The sequence below is a fragment of the Tenrec ecaudatus genome, chromosome 8 (genome assembly GCF_050624435.1).
Source record: "Tenrec ecaudatus isolate mTenEca1 chromosome 8, mTenEca1.hap1, whole genome shotgun sequence".
In the NCBI taxonomy this organism is placed as follows: domain Eukaryota; kingdom Metazoa; phylum Chordata; class Mammalia; order Afrosoricida; family Tenrecidae; genus Tenrec; species Tenrec ecaudatus.
This window is the reverse complement of record NC_134537.1, coordinates 87,600,437-87,621,544: the sequence shown is the minus strand read 5'-3', so window position 1 is coordinate 87,621,544 and position 21,108 is coordinate 87,600,437. Positions and strand designations below refer to the sequence as shown.

The following is a 21,108-nucleotide window of genomic DNA, read 5'->3' as shown; positions in this document are numbered from 1 at the left end:
AATATTATGCTTTCACCACCCTACATGGCGCTCCGTATTTAAGCTCTAATACAGTCAACAGGATTGATATTCTTTGTAAGTACTGGTTTCAATGAGTGTCTGGGCATTAATTTTCCCTATGCTGTAGTGACAGGCTACAGGATCTGAATTTAAAGACTTGTGTCTTCACTTTCTCAATCCTCCCCGTGTAAATGTCGGCAAATGTGAACTTTCTATTCTTTGTCTCAAAGGTGATGCGATGCATGTCATAGCCATGACCGCATGACAGCTTTGAGGTAAACTATATTAAGAGTGAAATAATATTCAGCCGCTAACTTCCTGTTCACATGATGTCATGACGCTGCCTTAAATAGCCCACAGTACTGTTCCCAGCAGGAGGCTCAGACTGGCAAGCGTCCCCACTCCTCGGTTCTTGTCCCGCTCACAAGGAAGTTTTCATGGAAGGGACAAAATTCAGACCAGAGTCAGAGAAAGGGTTTGAACAGAATGAGTACATTTCTTAAAGGGAGATACTTTGTGTGTTAGTCTGGGTAGACTAGAGAAACAAATTCAGGAAGACTCATATGTGAATAAGAAAGAGATTTATGGACAAGAGCAATTGAATATTGAGAAAGTATCCCAGCCCCATTCAGATTAAGTCCATGAGTCCAATATTAGCTCATATGCCCGACACCAGTCTAGAAAGCCTTCTTCAACCTCACGAAACACAGGCAATGACGCCAAATGCAGGACGATCACAGGCCAGTGGGTGCAAAGTCCTTGGATCCAGAAGCCTCTAAGCATCTCAGTGCTGACAGGAGACTCTATAAGGTTTTTCTGGCTCCAGAGGTCTGGATGCTTCGGGGTAGGTCCATGTAGCTTCTCCAGCTCCCAAAGCAGACGGCCATGCGTCCTGTCAGCAGAGCATCTCTCAGGGAGCGAGCAGAGAGGGAGAAGTATCTCCTGCCTCCACGGAGGAAATATAGGAGTTCCCAGAACTGAATATCCTGTATTTTATATGGCAACCCTGTCTGCATGAGTTTAATTAGGTATCTGTAAACACTAGAACTAAACCTTGATCGTTTCTGCATGATTCCAGCTCTCTTACCAGCTAGAAATATAAGGTTCTCAAGCTACTCCATGGCTTTCACAGTCCTGCCCCCCGATAGTCGTTAAGTTCTCCCATCTCATTCTTGTCTTTCAGCACAGACTCTAGAAGCTAGTGACATTCTTATCTGCCTTGCAGCAGGAGCATCCCTTTGATTCGCACAGAATGTTTCCTTTGTGCCAGGCACTGCCTCTGACCAGCACAAACACTGTACAAGCAAACTCTTAGCAGTTATCTTTCTGAATCTGTGTTGAGGTGATTGTTCTGGCTGGTGTGGAGATTTGATTAGCAATTGTTTGAACAAATTCAGAATTCATACCACAACTGACCACTTGCAAATGGATAAAGAGAACCTGTTTATCCATAGATACTACCTGGGTCTCACTTGGATTAATGTTTTCTTAAAGCAGTTATTAACCAACTGTGCCTTCTAGTTATTATTGTACAACTATGCCCTCTGGTGGACCAGTAAAATGAGTCATTGGCTTTATCTGTCATCTGGACCAAGAATGACTTGGTACATTTTTTTCGGACTGCATCACACATGGTCACTTTGATTAAGTAAAAAGAAAAAAATTCTTTCCAACCATTTTTTTTGGAGTGGGTTAAATACTAGGGTTGAACCTCGAATGTCTTATTTATTATTGTGATCTATATGCATGACTTATAATGAGAATTTAATAAACATTTGTAGAATAGATGAACAGATAAGTTTAGTGAAAAAATAAAGAACTATATTAGTATGATTCTAGTACATTTCCAAGCCTGTACTTGTAAGGATATCTATTCAACAACTACTTGATCAAGATCCCTTATGTTGGAAATTTACCTTCAAAAGATAATTCTTATTTATCAAACAATTTATCATCTGGATTCTATTACTTCATTAGAGCTTAAAACTAGAGGATATCTGGCACCTCAATGCATGGGCAACTATTTCAAACCTTTGGTTGGTCAACCAGGGCACCTAGATATGTTAACTTTTCTGTACTGGGCTTCTAAATATGTCAAGTTTTATTTATTTATTTATTTATTGCCATCCTTGCCTTTATTTTTATTTTTTTAAACATTTTATTAGAGGCTCATACAACTCTTATCACAATCCATACATATACATACATCAATTGTATAAAGCACATCTGTACATTCCCTGCCCCAATCATTCTCAAAGCATTTGCTCTCCACTTAAGCCCTTTGCATCAGGTCCTCTTTTTTTCCCCTCCCTCCTCGCTCCCCCCTCCCTCATGTGCCCTTGGTAATTTATACATTGTTATTTTGTCATATCTTGCCCTATCTGGAGTCTCCCTTCCCCCCCTTCTCTGCCGTCCATCTCCCAGGGAGGAGGTCACACGTGGATCCTTGTAATCAGTTCCCCCTTTCCAACCCACTCACCCTCCACTCTCCCAGCATCGCCCCTCACACCCTTGGTCCTGAAGGTATCATCCACCCTGGATTCCCTGTGCCTCCAGCCCCCATATGTACCAGTGTACAACCTCTGCCCTATCCAGCCCTGCAAGGTAGAATTCAGATCATGGTAGTTGGGGGGAGGAAGCATCCAGGATGTGGGGGAAAGCTGTGTTCTTCATCGGTACTACCTCGCACCCTGACTGACCCCTCTCCTCTCCTAAACCCTTCGATGAGGGGATCTCCAGTTGACGACACTTGGGCCTTGGGTCTCCACTCTGCGCTTCCCCTTTCATTCAATATGGTATATATGTATACACACACACACACATATATATATACATATACATACATATATCTATTTTTTTTTGCATGATGCCTTATACCTGGTCCCTTTAGCACCTCATGATCACTCTGGCTGGTGTGCTTCTTTCATGTGGGCTTTTTTGCTTCTGAGCTAGAGATATGTCAAGTGTTATGAACTGAAAGGAAACCTATTGAATTGACAGAATTAAGAACCTCACTGGAAATCTAGGTGTTCTACATGCCTATGGGAAACATCTTGACATTATAGATTTGTTCCCACCCAGACACCATCATAGATAAGGAAATTTAAGATGTCTATAAATCAACTTCTCCAATTTTAAACAGACCAAGTATCCAATCAATGTTCACTGATAATTATTTGTCAGATGAAGGGGCAAGTTGAAAACAAAGAGGAAGGATCAGTAGTTGGAAAATCTGGTCTTGGTGACACAAATGACACCAGGAATTGCATGATAGAATGCTGCAAAACAAATGATGTATTCATTGAAAGCACCCTTTTCCCAGCATGCTGTTAGGGGATATTGCATTGGTTGTAACTCATAGCAACCATATGAACAACAACAGTCCTGGGCCATGCTCCCCCTTGTTCCCATGCCTGAGCCCTTTGCTGCAGTCACTGTGTCGGTCCATCTTATTGGGGGCCTTCCTCCTGTATGCTGCCCCTCGACTTTATGGAGCTTGATATCCTTCTACAGGGACTAGTCTCTCCAGACAGCACATCCCAAATACATTAGCAAAGTCCCCCATCCTTGCCTCTAAGGAGCACTCATACTTCTTTTAGGACAGATTTGTTTGTCCGTTTAGCCATCTGACACTTTCAATATTCTTTGCTGGCATCACAGGTCATACACATCAATTTTCTTTTAGTTGTCCTTACTCATTTCTGACTTGCACTTGAATATGAGGCAATTGAATAAAACTATGACTTATGTCATGGACACCTTAATCTTCAAAATAGCATCCTTGATTTTCTACACTCTAAAGGGGTCTTGTGCAGCAGATTTACTTAATGTGATGCATCTCTTGATCTCTTGACTGCTGCTTTCATGAGCATTGATTGTGAACCCAAGCAAAACAAAATCCTTGACAACTTCAATATTTTCTCCATTTATCATGATGTTACCTATTGGTCCAGTGTGAGGATTCTGATGCTTACGTTGAGTTGTGATCCCTCTTCATCAGCAAGTGCTTCAAGTCCTCCTCACTTTCAGCAAGCAGGATTTTGTCATCTGTATATCATGTATTGTTAATTAGCCTTCTTCCAAACCTGCAGCTGAATTCTTCACATACCCCAGCTTTTCGGATGAATGGCTCAGCATACCAATTGAACAAGTATGGTGAAAGGATATAACCTTGAGGCACCCTTCCCCTGGTTTGAAGCCACATAGTATTGCCTTGTTCTGTTCACACAACTGCCTCTTGATCCGTGTATAAATTCACCATAACCACAATGCATCTTTCAATATTTTGTCCATCGAATCTTTCAATTTCGTAATTTAAAAATTGACTTTTTAAAATTCTTGCAGTTTGGGGTATGCTGAGTGTGTACTTCCTTTTGGTTTTCTAACTCTAGGGATGTACACATATTATATTAATATTTTACTTTGTCTTCTTGAACACCCCTTTGAAATGTTCTGCTCAGCACTTTTCATCCTTTTTCCCTTTGCCTTGGCTACTCTGTGATTCAGAGCAGTTTTAAGAACATAGATGGCGACTGTACCTGTGGGCTCTCCTGAGTCAGAGTAGAAACCAGACACGATCAAATGGGAACTGCCTCTTACTAACAGGCTCTTTTCCCTCAGGGACATCTTCATCATGTTACCCAGTACACCTTTATTCATATGAGGGAACTGCTACAAAATCATAAAACCTTGATTAAACAAAAATATTAAAATATGACGTTTTTGTTTCTCAATATATCCTTCACCTAGGTCTATGCAGTCCTGAAGGCAGTATTTGCATCTCTCAATTCCTTCCTTGAAGAATTTTCCACTTCTTTTTACACTATATCACAATACAGTACTGGCATCCTCCAGGGACTCAAACTGGGTTCTTTGAGTTAGAGTAACAAAAAAAGCTTGAAAGGGCAATATCAGGGTTGAAGTGTGGATAAGGTAAGGTTTTCCAACAAAATTAACATAGTGCAGACTTTGCTTGTTACCTTGAAGAATGAGAAATATATATTGGTTCAACTTTCCTATACTTTTACTCATTAATGCAGTTATTTATTTTCTCAAAACTTCATAATGCTTTCCTTTGATTGTCATGTATCCTTCAATAACATCTACCCATATTAGTTCTTTGAAATCTAAAATATAGTTGCCATACACATTTGAGCTGCTATCTCTGCCTTGAACTTAACTGGTCCAACAGATCTGCTCAAAGGCTGCTCTTTTGATTGTACTTTTGCTTTCTGAATCGAAAAAGCCTCCTCAATCCTAGGCTTGTTCCTAATTATGCTTAATTCCATAAAATAATCTCCATTATGAAAAGATCAGCTTTTTTGAGTTTGCTAATCTTTGGGCAATACTTTTAGTACCTGTCTGTCTGAACTCTGGCTAAGACCAACATGTTCACTTAAAATTAAAAATGCTGGACTTATGAGATCCAAACTGCAGTAGCTATCAATAGTGGTCTTCTTCCACTAGTGTCTGTATTTCCATTACAGATTGTTCATCTGTCCAGATTGATAATCTTTCCTCTCTTGGTTCATCTTTGAGTTCTTTCCAACATTCTTTAAAATGTAGTGTCCATCAAAAAAGGTTGCTCTATATTAAAAAATAACAATGAATGTGTGACACTCCTCATGGCATGGATGCAGCTTGAGGACATTATGGGGCTTGAAATTAACCAAACACAAAAGGATAAATACTCTATGAGACCACTATTACTAGGAAAATAAATCAAGAAAAGGTTTTCACTTTAAAAGAAACAGATTGAGATGGCTACCAGTAATGAGACGGGAATAGAGGGAAGAAGGTGGCACGGCTAGAGGTTAGACAGATGGTATTGGGTGAAAGAGCAAACACTCTTCGCAGGAAAGAGGTGGTCAGAAATGATGGCAACAGCGTACGATATTGGGAGGTTTAATGAGTTGTTGAATATAAAACTGATAATCTGCTCTGTCAGGCTTCACCTAACTCACAATAAAAAGGTCTTTTTAAATCGATCACTTTATGTGTTGCAGCGTTCCTGTAAACCTGTTGCAAAGACCAAAAGATTCAAGAAGAGAATCATTTGAGTTTTCTTTTTAAAATTTGGATTACTTCTGACTCAAAATCTTTTTTTTTTTTCATGGCACAAAAAGTATCCACCTCCTTTTTGTTAATACATCCTAATTAAACTAAGACAAATTAATTACTGAGAAAACTTGTCTACAGCCATCCAGTGATCAAAGAGACAAACATATTTGCTTTGGAATTACTCAAACTAACCACCAGGAAGTCAATTGGGACTTCAGGAGAGAATTGGCCTTTGGGGTTTCTGATACTTAAATCTGTACAAGAATATGCCGCCTCATCTTTCCCCCCAATAACTGGCTGGTGGGTTTGAAGCAGTTCAGTGAGTAGCCTGCTACATCACCAAGGCTACACCTGTGCGCGTATGAACAGGAGCCCTTGTAGTAATCTTTCTTTAACTTATCTTCTTAGAGATCTTCTTAGAGGCTCTATGCTTGTTTGCTTGGTTGGTTCTTATTGTTTCCTTTCCATAATCTCAACACCAGTGTCTTCTAAAGCTCCAAATTAAAAAAAATTATTCTTGTCTAAAACAACCTCCAAATAATGCTTTAGATGCTAACCCATGAAAAATAAAGAGTCAAATGCACAAGAAATATCTTTAAGATGCTCTTGTAGGTAGAAGCTTACATGTAATATTCTCTCAGAGCTTTAATTCAATGTACGCTTTCTTAATTTGAATAATGAGTGAATGTAATCATTACCCATGGCCTTTGATTTTAACTCCTTGGTTTCTTCTCAGTTCTTAATTTAATTAAAATCATCTTAAAACCACTAGCCTCTCTTCATCTGGGTCCACAATATGGAATATTTATAGACTTGGATATTTTACATCTGTGCTCACTCCCACTAACAGATAATTTAAAAGAACTAAGGGCCATGATAAATGGCCTTGGATATGCCAAATTGCTGTCCAATGTCCCTGACCTGATGTTGCTGATCTATTATTGTCTCTTGATAAACTCAGGTGCTGTCTTGGCCAGGAGAGGGGGGTGAAAAGGAAGGATTGATTTTAAATGTAAAATATCAGAGTAAACAGAAGTTAGTTCATAGCAAGGTACTCTTGATCAATTGAGTCTGGCATTTTTTATTTTGTTTGATAACAATTTCCTCGGTGACTTTTTGACTCAAGTGTTAACTATTTCTGATAACTCTATATTTTGCATCAAAGTCAGAGGTCAGTATATGATAGCATCTTCTTTAAAATACATCAGTATCACACTTAAATCTCCTTTGTGCAAGGCAATCTAAACTTAAATTGCAGTTCTGCTTTTATACATTAGTGGTTCATTTGAGTTTGCATTTTCTTTTTCTCAACACCAGGACTATACGTTCTTCCTCACCACATTAGGGTGCATATTCCTGTCTTTGGCCTTCTAATCTGTCCTCCTCTTTGTCCCGAGAAGACCCCAAGATGGAAATGGCAGTGGCAGGTGCGAATAGATGTCTCTGGAACTCCACGCAGAAACTCTACGTTTCACCTGGCCAATGCATGTATTTGCTCAGAAAAGCAGACACTACTTGTTACTGATGGTGTGCATCTATGGTGACCAAGAAATGTTTGTATATTTTTTCCAGGAAAAATTTGAAACTGAATTGAAGTATGAAATGACAATTGATGGGAAAATTGCAGTGCTTTATTTGAAAAAAAACAAGTGAGTTTTTTTTGGTTTGGGCTTTTAATTCTCCATAGCAGCAAGTTAGTAAGTGGAGCGTATATAAATAGGGTCTGTTACGATGCATGGCTCTTCCAAATTGTGGCAAATAAGCTTTTGCTCCCAACTATCCCACATGGTTCAGTGAATATTTGTTTCTCTTGAAATAGTGGAAACACATGATTTAACACAATAAACTAGTTGCAAACAGATACACAACTTATCCAGTTCTAAAGAACATCAGACACAAAGGTATAAGTGAGCTTCACATTGATTTTTCATTATTTTCCTACAATCTTGCATTTTATTTTTCCAAAGCTGAAAAAATAGATATTAAAATCAAAAGCAAGTAGGAAATAACAGAAATATATAAATTAAATAAAAGAACTAGAACCGAATGACAAGTGTGTGGTAAAACAAAAGGTGGACTTCCCTGTCCACTAGTGGTGCGGGCACTCTTGACTAAATATCCAGCTTCCCACTGACTTCTTATTTATTCAATCTCACTTGGTGCAATGCAGTCTGTTTGGCTTATTGAGTGCAGCTGTAACAGAAACACCACAAATGAGTGGCTCCAAAGTCAAGGTGGCCAATCCAGAGGAAGGCTTTCTCTCTGGGTGGACTCTGGGAGCAGGTCCCAGTCTGTTTTGACCTTCTGCTCCTGAGTGACATCCTATAGCTTGGCCTCTCTCCATCTCTGCCTGCTGCCCTCTGCCGAAGGAGCATGGATTGTGCGACAAATGTGACCTGCTTCAGATATACAGTACACTCATCCAGCCTCACTCACATAGTAAAGACAATCTTTTTCCCAGCTAGATTTCAGGCACCAGCATACCCACTGCCGTGGAGCCCACTGCCACTCAGTCACCCCACATGTAGTTTCTGAAATGGACGTCTTTCTGGGAGCAGGCAGCCTCATCTTTCTCTTGTGAAGGAGCTTGGCGGGTGTGCTGCCAGCCTTTTGGTCGGCGGGCGGTCCCGAGATGAACCCACTGTTGCACACGCGCTGGGAGTAAGGGATGATATAGCACATGGTCTGAGAGGGGAGGCACAGTCACTCCACAACACAGCGCCTACTGATTTCAATCCTGCTGTTTCGATATTTCAAAAGTGGTTTTCCTTCTTCCCGTGCTTCCAAATTCTTTGCATCCCTAGTTTGTTCCCTAAAGGGCCACAAGATTTTTCTCCCCAAATAGACAAAGAATTGCAACTGTTCAGAATTTGGAAAAGTCTGGTAGTAGAATTGAAATAGTATTGGCTTTGGCTTCATGCAGATGTGAATGTGATTCTTTGCCACGTAAATTATATAATCTCACTTGAGAAATAGGGAGGACAATACTTCTTGTAAGATTGTTGTATTAAGTTAAATTATGCACGTAATGTTTCTAATCCAGAGTCTAATATAGGAATGAAAATCTATATAAACCAGCGGTTTTATTCTACTTTATTTCCTACTCCTTTAAAAATATGTTCAAAATCTTGATTTCTTTTTAAAAATCATTTTATTAGGGGCTCATACAACTCTTTTCACAATCCGTACATACATAATTTGTGTCCAGCACATTCGTACATATGTTGCCCAAACTCTTGATTTCTGAATCAAGTAATTGCAGTGACTTTCAAAAATTCAGTGAAAATGTTGAATATGATACTTTTCAGTATTTTACTGGACTGCTGGAATTACCACTAGGAGGAAAGAGATATTATTTCATGTTATTCAAGAATATTCTTGTCCCCAATCTTTCCACAATAAGCATTCTTTTCATGTGGCATTTGTCTTGACAAGTCAGGAGACATGCTCAGAAGTTAAAGCTTCTCTGCCCATCCAGTGACAGCTTATGCTCACATGTGAACTTTGTATTTAGCGGCAGTAATCATGTTTTGTTTGTGTTTTTGCCCCCTCCAGGGATCTCCTTGCACCAAATTATACGGAAACACATTACAATTCCACGGGAATGGAGATCACCACCAGCCCACAGATAATGGTATAAGAGTTTCCTAGTGTGTTAGTCTGGGTACGTTAGAGAAAAAAATCCACAGAAATTCATATTATTAGAGAGAGTTTTATATAAAGGGAAAGTGCACATCAAGAAAACAACCCAACCCAGTGCTGCCCAAACCTACAAGTCCAACATTAACCCATATGTCCGACACCAATCCACAAAGTCCTCCTCCATCTCACAAAACACACACTATGAAGCCGACTGTAGGAGGAAAGACGAATCAGTGAGTGTGTAAGCATCTCGGCTGCTCCAGCACCCAGGGCTGCATCGGGGCAAATCCATGCAACTTCTCCTTGGGGATGTCTTGCAGGAAGTGAGCCTTGCTAGCTGAAGCAGGGAACTGCTAAGGCAGCTGCACCCTGGTCCGACCATCACAAAGCAAGAGATTTGAGAACGAGAAAGGCAAGGCTCACCGAGCCATTTATTCCCCCCCCCCCTTCAATTAACCCCACATGTGTTTATTGGCCAGGTTGGCACAATAAACTAACTACCTCACGTAGATTAATTACTAATTGGGGTGTGGCTCACAGACCCTAAGATAGCATCATTGACAGTTGTTATTATTAATTATCCCCAAGTTGTTTCACAAGGGTTTGATGGAGAAAAAAGAGCATTCCTTGACAGCTGTGGTAATCCTCCCCAGTCTTCAAGGGCTGTCTGTTGAAGAACAGGCAGAAGAAGAAACGTGTTTATTACTGAAGCGAAGAGTGAAGTACTTCTGGTGTTCTTAGTCAATGCCAATCACCAGTCTGAGTATGTAGGTCCCCAAACTCAAAATGACTTCCTCAGTTCTCGGATTATAGAATTCCACTGTTGACTCTTTCATGGGCAGTGGCAAGGGTGGCAGGGGAGGGGGGGGGGCAGGGGGCGGGGGGTGGCATTCCTTGTACAAAGTAAGCCGATTGTAGCATGTTAGAAGTAGTTTATCACTGCCTTTTATGAGGTTAATTCTCAACTGGAAGCCTTTTGAGAATGGTCTCCTATCAAAATGATACCAACTTTTCTATGAGCCCACTCCCCCTCTGTCCCAAAGTGGAAAGAGGTCCTGAATGAATGCCCATAGATAAACGTATTAGGATGGCCATCTGCCCCCAGTTGAGGAAGGGATGTTGTAGTAATCTAGTGACTCGTGGAATTCTTTGGATACATCAAGACATGAAAACACAACCAGACTAATCCAAACACAGAGGAGAATGGTAGGTTTTTGTTACAATAAAATTTTATGAGAGAATGTCTGTTTGGGAAACACAATGACTAAATGGTGCATTAAGTTTGTTTCTTCCAAACAATATTTACTTCTATTATCCTACTTTGACAACAGTTTAGCATTAATTCCTAGCATTTTGAGGTCATTGACTAAAGATGGATTTTTTTACCATAAAAAGCTTTTAAAAAAATATTCTCATAGTCTGTTGTTTAAATGAATGATAAAGCCTGTTTCAAGATTTCAAACTCCAATTTAGCTGCGGGATTAGCACACACTCACAATTTCCTTTATTAATCTGTTTTCCCTTTTCATTAGGATGACTGCTATTACCACGGATACCTCATTAACGAACAAGTTTCCGATGCTAGCATCAGCACATGTCGGGGTTTAAGGTCAGATTTCATGGATATTTCTCATTTACCTGTGATAATACCTGTGCTTTTTTACTCCGAAAGAATGAAAATAAAATTGCTGTAGTTAAATGTGACACCTAAGGGCTTGGCATATATGAAATTTGAAGGATAAAGGATTTCTAACGGTAGCTTTTTTTCCAGTGGCTTGTTTGATTTTAAGATATAGGTTTCAGTCCTAATATTGGAGTCAGGATCTTTGGACACTTGGTGTTCCAAACTCTCGATGTCCTCCAGCTCTCCTTTCCTCCATGTGTCCTAGCTTTCCCCAGACAGACATAGCACACCCATTTCTTTCTGTAGGTCAATAGCTCCATGTAGCGATCTGTAACATATTTATTCTGAAACCCCAACTTGATTAAGCATATTTTATCTTCCCATATGTTCATTTGGGTAATTTAAACAAATCTTAGTTTCAATTTTCATTTTTCCAACGTTCCCTTCCACAATAAGTGCTCATTCAATCACTTCTCCAATGCCCCAAGATAGGCTCCTTTGTTATTTCTAGTCATTCTCTCAACTCCCTATGTTCAATGATTATCAAGCTCAATTGATTATCCTGGATACCCTGAGTGGCACAGATGGTTAAGTACTGAGCTACTCTTGAAGGATGATGGTTTGAAACCCTGCTGAGGCTCATCAGAACCAAGTCTTGTGATCTGTTTCTAAAAGGTCACAGCCCTTAACATCCTTTGAGCAGTTCGACTCTGCACACAAGGTTATCATGAGCTTGGAATGGACGTGATGGCAACTGGTTTTGTTTTTGATTTTTATTGGTAATTTCTTTGAAATGTTTCCTGAAATATTGCACTACTTTCTGACTCTCTTGCCACATTATATTCCAAACCACCCTGGTGCTTTATGGTTATCACTACAATAAATCACTACATTCTTTGTCCAGATCCCCTGTGACTGCGTTCTAATTTTAAGTACAATAAATCCACTCTCATAATTTCCTCTTAGAGAACTCTGTGCTTTTTCTTTGTAACAACAATTCACTACTACCTATGTGTTTATACCCATCTTACTCGTTTGAATATAAGGTCCATGAGGGGGGCTGTGACCTTTTTTTTAAACATTTCCTCTTGTCCAGTGCCTTATGAATCATGGGTAGTCCATAAATACTGTTTCAATGAGTCTTTACTCAGGGCCCCAGAAGAGACAATTGAGAGAAAAAACCCAACGCTATAAATTGATCGTGTGCTTTACATGTTATTTCATTCAATCCTTACAGTCACTTAATTAGGTAGGTGTCATTGTTCCGGTGTTATAGATGGTGGAAATAGAGGATGTGGGAGCTTAAATGTAACAGATCCAGGAATTGAATCCTTATCTATATAATTCCAAAATATTAGTCATTCACACACATTTTAAAAGCAGATATAGCATGGAAATCGGACAGATACTAGATTGAGAATGAAAAAATGTCCATTCCAGTGTCAGCCTTGTCATGGGTCCAGTATGTGGCATTGTGATAGGCACTTTACCCCCACCAGGTCCCATTTCCTCATGGAAGTGTCATAGAGCCTGTTCCTATCCATAGCAACCCCATGTACACCAGACCAATCACTGCCTGACCCTATGGCAGCTTCACAATCGTTGCTTATTTGAGCCCAGTGCTCCTGTCATTGTGTCAATCTATCTGCATGAGGGTCTTCCTATTTTTACTGACCCTCTACTCTACCCAGGATGGTGTCCTTCTCCAGGGTTTGAGCCCTCTGAGAACATGTGCAAAGCCATGAGTCAAGGTATCCCCGTCCTTCTGTAGGTCTAGAGAGTATTCTGACTGTACTTCTTCCAAAATATATTTGTTAATTCTTCTGGTAACCCAGTCAACATTCTTCACCAATATAATTCAAATAAATCAATTCTTTTCCAGTTTTCCTTATTTATTATCCAGCTTTCATGCATATGTTGTGACTGAAAATATCATAGCTAAAGTCAGGCATACCTTCGTTTTCAAAGTGACACCTTTTCTTTTTCACACTTTAAAGAGATCTTTTGCGGCTGACTCCCTCAATATTTGATATATATATTTGATTTCTTGAATGCTGTTTCCATGGGTATTGACTATGGAACCAAATGAAATGAAATTCTTTATAACTTTAATCTTCATAGAAAATATATTGTATGTTCTCTCTACGGATAACTTTAACTATAAGGTTACATTTCAGTTTCTTCTAGTTTACAAGATTGAACTGTTTGAGGTATTTGCTAGACATTTTATAAGGTTCTTTTTTTTTAGTCAGTTGAGTCTATAAATCTTAACTTTGGAATGCTTTGATAAGAAATTTGAATTGTTTTTTTTCAGAGGCTACTTCAGTCATGGAGATCAGAAGTACTTCATTGAACCTTTAAGTCCCGCAGATCAGGTTGAACAAGCACATGCACTCTTTAAGGATGACCCTCATAAAATGAAGGTTAACGGTACCTGTGAGATGGATGATGTGATTTGGGCACATGAAAACCCACCTGCCACCCGTCTGCTTGTATGTCTATTTTTTTTTCTTTTAAAATGCTGTTATGTACTGTCCTGGCTGCCTTCAGCAGCTGCAATTGACCGAAACTTTACAGTAATTGTTAAAACTAATAGGGTAAAATGAATTATTTAATTAGTAATTCAGGTAAATACTTAAGGCTTATATATAATGATCAATACTGTGCAGGGTTAAAAAGGATGATAGCAGCCCTCACAAAACAGGTTATGTTCACAATTCCTTCGGTCACTTCCAGGAAACCGCCGGGATGTAAAGTGCCATGATCACTGTGAGATGAAATGTTTTACTCTCCTGAACTCGTTCAACACATTTCTCTTGCTGTACTCCCTGTTGTGGGGCGGGTGTACATCCATGAGCAAAATGCACACAGTATCTGCCCACAAGACCTTAGAACACTCATTCAGCTACAGAAGAGGATTTGGGTTTTTAGACAGCAAGGCTGATGCTAAAGTAATTTTGTCATTATTCCTTTCACGTCACTTCCGTCACAATCCACATCAAGCCCAGCACCTCTTGCTAATGTTCTTAGTGGACATAAGCACTGGACTGAATTGATCTGTCTGCATGAAAACTCTGGTATGTCCATTTGCAGCTGGGTTTCAACTCTCTTGCTGATACCCGAGAACTCAAGAGAACCATTCCCGGCTATTGGTTTCCCACACTCCCGTGAATGAGAGCCTCCTGAGTGGCCTTCTGTTGAGCCCTGGGAACTTTGACATCATTCTCCTCGAACTGTGTGGACATAATCTTGTTTTCATGACATTGTTTTTTCCTCTACATCCCCGGTTCGACTCCTTTTCAGTTTTTCTTTTTCTGGCATTCTTCCTCTGGGCCACCAAAAAGTTTTATGCTAAATCATGTTCTTTGCTCATTTATATATTCCTGGTAAGTAGTCATATCCTGCTGTATACCCTTTATTAAATAGATTTTGTCAGTTTCTGTCAGATCAGCTCTGACCACTGGCAAACCCCTATGAAGGACAGAAGGAAACGTTGCCTGTCTGGAAACCATTATCATCATATCAAGTAATGTTTCATTGTGAACCTTAGGAGTTTCATGGGTTAATTTTCAGAAATACAGCACTAGACCTTCCTTCCTACCTTCAAATCTCTACTCAAACCTGTGATCCACCAGGCTGGTATGTGAAATATGAATGTTATGGCTTCTTACAGCATTATAGCATCATGGGAACCACCCTAATATAATATTTGACAGACTGGACATGCTATGTGCCTTTGTTGACCTTACTCATGAGATTTCACTGGCTAATATTTTTGGAAGTACAGAGACAGAACTCGCTTCTTTCTTTGTTAAGTATGGAAGGTCCACTAAACTTACTCAACATCTAATGACATGAAGTCCTGAGTGACACAGACAAATGGTGCTGCATTTGCGATGCATTGGTCAGGAATCCAATCAAATTCTCCAGCATGAAAGATGAGAACTTTGATACGGGACTACCATGCCAATCTCAATGTATTATTCGCTAAATAGATATTACATACTAATCGGTGCCCTGGGGAATAATAGTAGTTGACACACTTGGCTGTTAACCCAAAGCTTCAAGTCCACACAGACCTCAAAAAATAGTACTGAAAACTCAACCATTAAAAACCCGATGGAGAGCGTAGTTCTACTCTGACACACACAGAATCCCGTAAGTTGATGTCAACTTGACAGTAACTTTTTTTAATGTGATCATTACCATCAGAAGTAGACCTGATATTAATGATAAGAATACTCCGTAGCACTGTGATTTGAGTTTGAACTGCTAACCATTGATTTATTGACAATAACTCAAACCCATCAATCACCCCACCTGGCAAAGATGAGGTTCTTTGTAATTGTAAATATTTATGATATATATTGTAAAATTATATGTATACTGACTATATTTAGGGTCCTATGAGTCAGAGTCAATTTTGTGGTAGCATCTTTGGCATGTTAATTAGTTTCAGATGTACAGGTTTCAAACTCCAACCTTGGTCCCTCCTCTAAAAGCCAAGCTGTTATTATTAATTAGCTCCTTGGTATATCCAGTTGAATGGATAATATGACAAACTTGGTGTGTGCCGTGTAGTAGATTCTATGTCCCTCTATGTCCCATAGGCCTTTCTAGGCTGAAAGGGTTACTGAGGCAGAGCACCGTGTCTTTTCTCCCTTGGAGTGGTGGGTGGATTCACACTACTGACCTTTCAGTTAGCAGCCTATCCCTTACCCCAATGCTCCTTACCATACCCTAGGTTAGAATAGAACCACTGAATTCAAAACACCAAGTAAAATACTTCTCTCTCATTCTCCCTGATTAACAATATTGCTATTCACCGTTTGTTCGAGTCCAGTGAAACATATATCTTTGATTTCTCTTCATCTTTCCTTATCTATGATACAATCCACATGTGCGCCAGATCTTGGTGGCATAGTAGGTTAAAAGTTAAAGGTGCTAACCACAAGCTCAGCCATTTGAAACCATGGTCTCTGCTCCATGGGAGAAAGAGGAAGTTTTCAAGGGTGGTTCTACTCTGGTTTACAGTGTCATGAGTGGTCGGGATAACTTGATGGCAAGGGGAATGAGTGGAAACTGCAAGGCACCGCCTACCTTACAACAATCACAACAAAAGTCTCCATTGGATCCTGCCTTTCCAGTTCCATTCTCTCAACACAGCGGAACCTGCCCCTCATATAATAGGGCATAGTAGCTTTTCATTGCATTTAAGATACAGTTGGGAAAACTCTGGTGTACACATCTCTTATGCTAAGGTCTTTCTACCTCTCTGCTGTCCTCCACCTGTACGCCTCCCCCTGCCGTCCCTTCCCTTTAGTCGCCACCAAACACAAGCTTTTCACCAAATATGCCAATGTCAGTCCACCTTAGAGCCTTTTTTGCTATATAAAATATTTTATTTACTGAAATTAGCTTTCAATTTATCTTCCCATATCTGACTTCTCAATGTCATTACTATAATTAAGGGTCAATATTTTAGAAAATTTGTTCTTAACTCTCTAACCCAGTGGTTCTCAGCCTTCCTAATGCTGCGACCCTTTAATACCAACCATAAAATTATTTTCGTTGCTACTTCATAACTGTAATTTTGCTACTGTTATGAATCAGGCGACCGCTGTGAAAGGGGTCACGACCCACAGGTTGAGAACTGCTGATCTATCCTGAAATAACTATGAAACCACTCCATATAATATTATTACCTCTTTTAATGTTTTGCAAGATACTTAATTACAATATGATATTTCTAAATTTGTTTGTTTTTTAAGAACCTGAAGCACACGAACCATGTCTATTTCATTGCTGTATCCCTAGTGCCTAGAGCAGAGGTCCTGAAACTATGGCCCACGGGTCACATGTGGCCCTCTAAGAACATTTATCCAGCCCTCCGGGTGTTTTTGCCCCATTTTGTTTTTTACTTCAAAATAAGATAGGTGCAGTGTGCATAGGAATTTGTTCATAGTTTTCATTAAAAACTAGTCTGTCCCTCCAACGGGTCTGAGGGACAGTGAACTGGCCCTCGGTTTAAAAAGTTGAAGGACCCCTGGCTTAGAGCCATGTAGAGGCATGCTAAGTAAAACCAACCTTTTGTTCTTGCAAAGAGTGTGTGTTGGGGAGAGGGGATAGGTATGCCCACCCTTCACTGGTAAACCTCATTAGGTTCCAAAGACTAGATTTCTGTGCCATGAGTGAACAAAGGTTGGTAGACTCTGATCAGTAAGTGAGAGATCACATGACATAATTTCCAAATTGTGTCATTATATAACTAAGTCCCATGAGGACCATGGCCCACTAAAGCTGACTCAGAACCTTAACCACCAGCGCCCGCGCTGCTCTCGCCTACACATTGGCATTTGTTACTGTCACCCATAGGTCTTTAAAGGGACAAATAGTTGGGTTAGTCCATTTTTCACAGTTGTTAACAACGTCAAAGGTCAGATATGATCATTGATAAGTTGTATGAAGTTCCCCAGGTAAAACCTGAAATTCTATCATCTGTAGTTTCTCAGATGGTTTTCCCTGCCAACAGATAAACATTTGTGGACAGGTTCCATAATACATTTTCAAATTTTTTTGTTTACTATAAGTTATGAAATAAATAATAGTCAGTTGATGCTTTTCATGAATAATACATTATAATGTTTTAATAATTATTTTAGGAAGAAAAATGTAAATACATTATTCTAGAATATAGGAAAGATTCAGGGTTCCCTAAAGAGAAAAGAACAGGTGAGCTTCCTGGGGGGCTTTGGAATTGCACTGTTTCCAGGGAGGCCATGTTCACCAAGATGCGAATGACACGTTACTAAAAAGACAGGGGGAGGAGAATGTGGAAGCTCTCGTGTCTCTGTCTTTGGAGGATTACCAGGAAAACCGACTGTTCAAAAAAACGGAAGACTTAGTGTTAGCTTCAACTCTCCTATGAAAACAGTTGTAAAACCTCTTAACTCTGGTCAATTAACCGATTCAGATTAGAGTATCGTAAACATCTCTTCTAGTTCTAAGTTGCTGAGTCTTGTCTACAGATAATCAACCCTAAACTCTTCAGTTCATGTTAAAAGGGGAATATCACCTCCAAGTTCTCAGTCAACCACTTATAGAATTACACATTCCACATAAACAGGTTATTCTTGCCCAGAAAAATGCTGTCTTTGTAATTTTACTCTTTATATTTCAGAGATTTAATGACCAGATGACTCCTAAACAAAAGAAATTCATAGAATATTATCTGGTCCTGGATAATGGTGAGGTAATTACATATATTTATATAAAATTATAGGTAACATATTAGATAAAATGTCTTTTAAAACACCATCTATACAAATTTATTTATTAGGTGCAATCGTAAATATTCGGAATTCATTTAGAAAACTCATTAATTTAAGCTATAGTTGCAAAGTTTCTGAACCTATGAAGTTTGATTATATAATGCACTAACATTATTTTGCTCTCTCAAATATACATACTTGCTATGAAATGTATAAAATTAATTTGTTGGCAACATGAGGATCTCATCTTGTTGCTTTAAAGGCTCCAAACTTCCACTAAATAGTTAAATCACTTTTACGTTATATATTATGCAAATGAGAGTGGTAAATAGAAAAGACTACATAAAATTTTCTTTAAAAAAGAAAATATTGTAAATATTCACCTTTTTTCTTCTTTTATCAGGAGAATCAGACTCCTGGCTAGCAAGTCAATTCTGAGTGACAGAGTAGAATTGTCTCAGGGTTCCCAAGGCTGCAATCTTTATGCAAGTACAATGACATATTGTTCCCCTGTGGAGTAGCTGGCAGGTCCCAAATACAGACCAGCGGGCTGGCATTGTGGTGCTGCTGTAACCAGTGTGCCATTAAAGTGTCATGTTCACCTGCTGGTCAACCAAAGCATCACCCACATCTGTGACCCTCAAGAGAAAACTCTTGTGCTACAAAAATGTGAGCAAATCTAGGCTTCAGCTTCCAAAGGTTTGGCCTGTCTATTGAACTAAGTTCACTAATTTCTTTTATAATAAATAAACTGTTCCTCGATTTGATTCTGTATAGTTTAACTAATCATAGTATATAGCTGAAAACTTCTTTAAAATAATTCCTGAGAGGCTTATATTAGTACTTAAATTAAATATTTAAGTAACATAAATTAAATTACATTTGTACTTAAAAACAAAACAAAATATATCAATGCCAAAGTACTTTGACATAGTTAATGGATAAGGGAATGCTTGTTTTGTTATATCTTAACAGTTATTGATAAGTAAGGTTACCTTTAAATTTTTTTATTAATTTCTATTAATTCTCATGTTTTTTCTTGATTCTTTTTTAGTTTAAGAAGTACAATAAAAATCCAGAAGAAATACGCAAGAGAGTATTTGAGATGGCCAATTATGTCAACATGGTATGATATATTTTATTAAATGTAATTTTAAGAATTATTTATATGTTTATTTTGCTATTGTTATTGAGAATATACATAACAGAAACATACATCATTTCAAGGTTTTGCATGTACAATGCAGTGAGAGTGATGACAGTTTCTGAGTTTCCAACCATGGCCATCCTTCTCTGAGAGGGTCCTCGCCCAATAACATAAACTCACTACCCTAAGGTACTTATCTACTCCTTCTAGTCACTCAATTTGATTCCATAGAGATAGACATTGAAAGAGCTTAGTGTTCAAGGCAAACATTCCTTAATAATGAAGCTTTGGTTTTAAAATTTCAGGTAATGTTGTTGGTTTAAGTTTAAAGATGACTTAAGTCAATAGTTTGGGGAAGTTTATTCAGCCTCTGTGACTCTGCAATATTTCAAATCCATGAGAATTTGAAATTATGTTCTGCATTCCCCCCCCCCCACTTTGATCAGGATTGAACTATAGAATCTTTAATGAAAATGTTCAGTAATGACACCAGACACCATCTAGTTATGATCTCAATTGGCAAAGATGGTCCTTGTTCATGGAGGCAATTAGCCATATGTTCCACTGTTTCCTATTTCTAACTCTCCTTCTTCCTCCATTGTTTACAGCAAATAGAGATCATTGTTGTCCCTTGGGTGGTCATGTGAAAGCTTTCAAGAATCCAGCTACTAGAACAGAAGTATTAAATACATTATTAGGCTAACCCACGGAGATGTTCTAAGAAATTATAACACTATTAGGGCAAAGAATGTACAGATGTGCTTTACGCAATTGATGTATGTATATGTATGGATTCTGATAAGAGTTGTATGAGCCCCTAATAAAATGTTTTTTTTTAAAAAAAGAAAAGAAAATTAAAAAAAAAAGAAATCATAACACTAAATAGGCAAGCCCAAGAACCAATTCCTATCAGGTGTTTGTATATAAGCAGCCTCAGCAACTACCATTTTATTAAATAGAACTTTAATAATTTTCTGAGAGGTGACATTGAGCTTTTCTTTGAATAGTAACAAAGCAGGGGAAGACTGTCTAGACCCAATGACTGGATCCTTTTGCTAGTCCATGGAATATTAACATCATATGTCTGACAACTTATGCATGTACATGCTTAGATCCAAAATTATATAAAAACTCTTTTTAATATGTTTTGTTTTTTTATCTAAAGCTCAGTAAAAGTTATGGAAAACAAATCTGAAAAGAAAGCTGATGAAAAGTAGAAAAAAGAAAAAATATGCACCAATATTTAGCACAGTAATATTTTTGTATGCATTTTCTCATTTTGTATGCATTACCTCAGGTTTCTCAAGAGAAAATTGAGAAAGGTATCACTAAGCTGAATTTGAAGTGTTACATCCTGAGATCCA

General features: G+C 38.7%; 1 protein-coding gene across 1 annotated transcript in view; it reads left to right on the top strand.

Moving 5' to 3' along the window:
- Positions 1–21,108, top strand: part of ADAM28 (ADAM metallopeptidase domain 28) — an 83,099-nt gene that overhangs the window by 8,941 nt on the left and 53,050 nt on the right. Inside the window, exons 3-8 of the mRNA XM_075557208.1 lie at positions 7,633–7,709; positions 9,616–9,694; positions 11,235–11,311; positions 13,641–13,818; positions 18,507–18,578; positions 19,652–19,723. Of these exons, the coding sequence (XP_075413323.1) occupies positions 7,633–7,709; positions 9,616–9,694; positions 11,235–11,311; positions 13,641–13,818; positions 18,507–18,578; positions 19,652–19,723 (555 nt within the window). The remainder of the gene's footprint in view (positions 1–7,632; positions 7,710–9,615; positions 9,695–11,234; positions 11,312–13,640; positions 13,819–18,506; positions 18,579–19,651; positions 19,724–21,108) is intronic.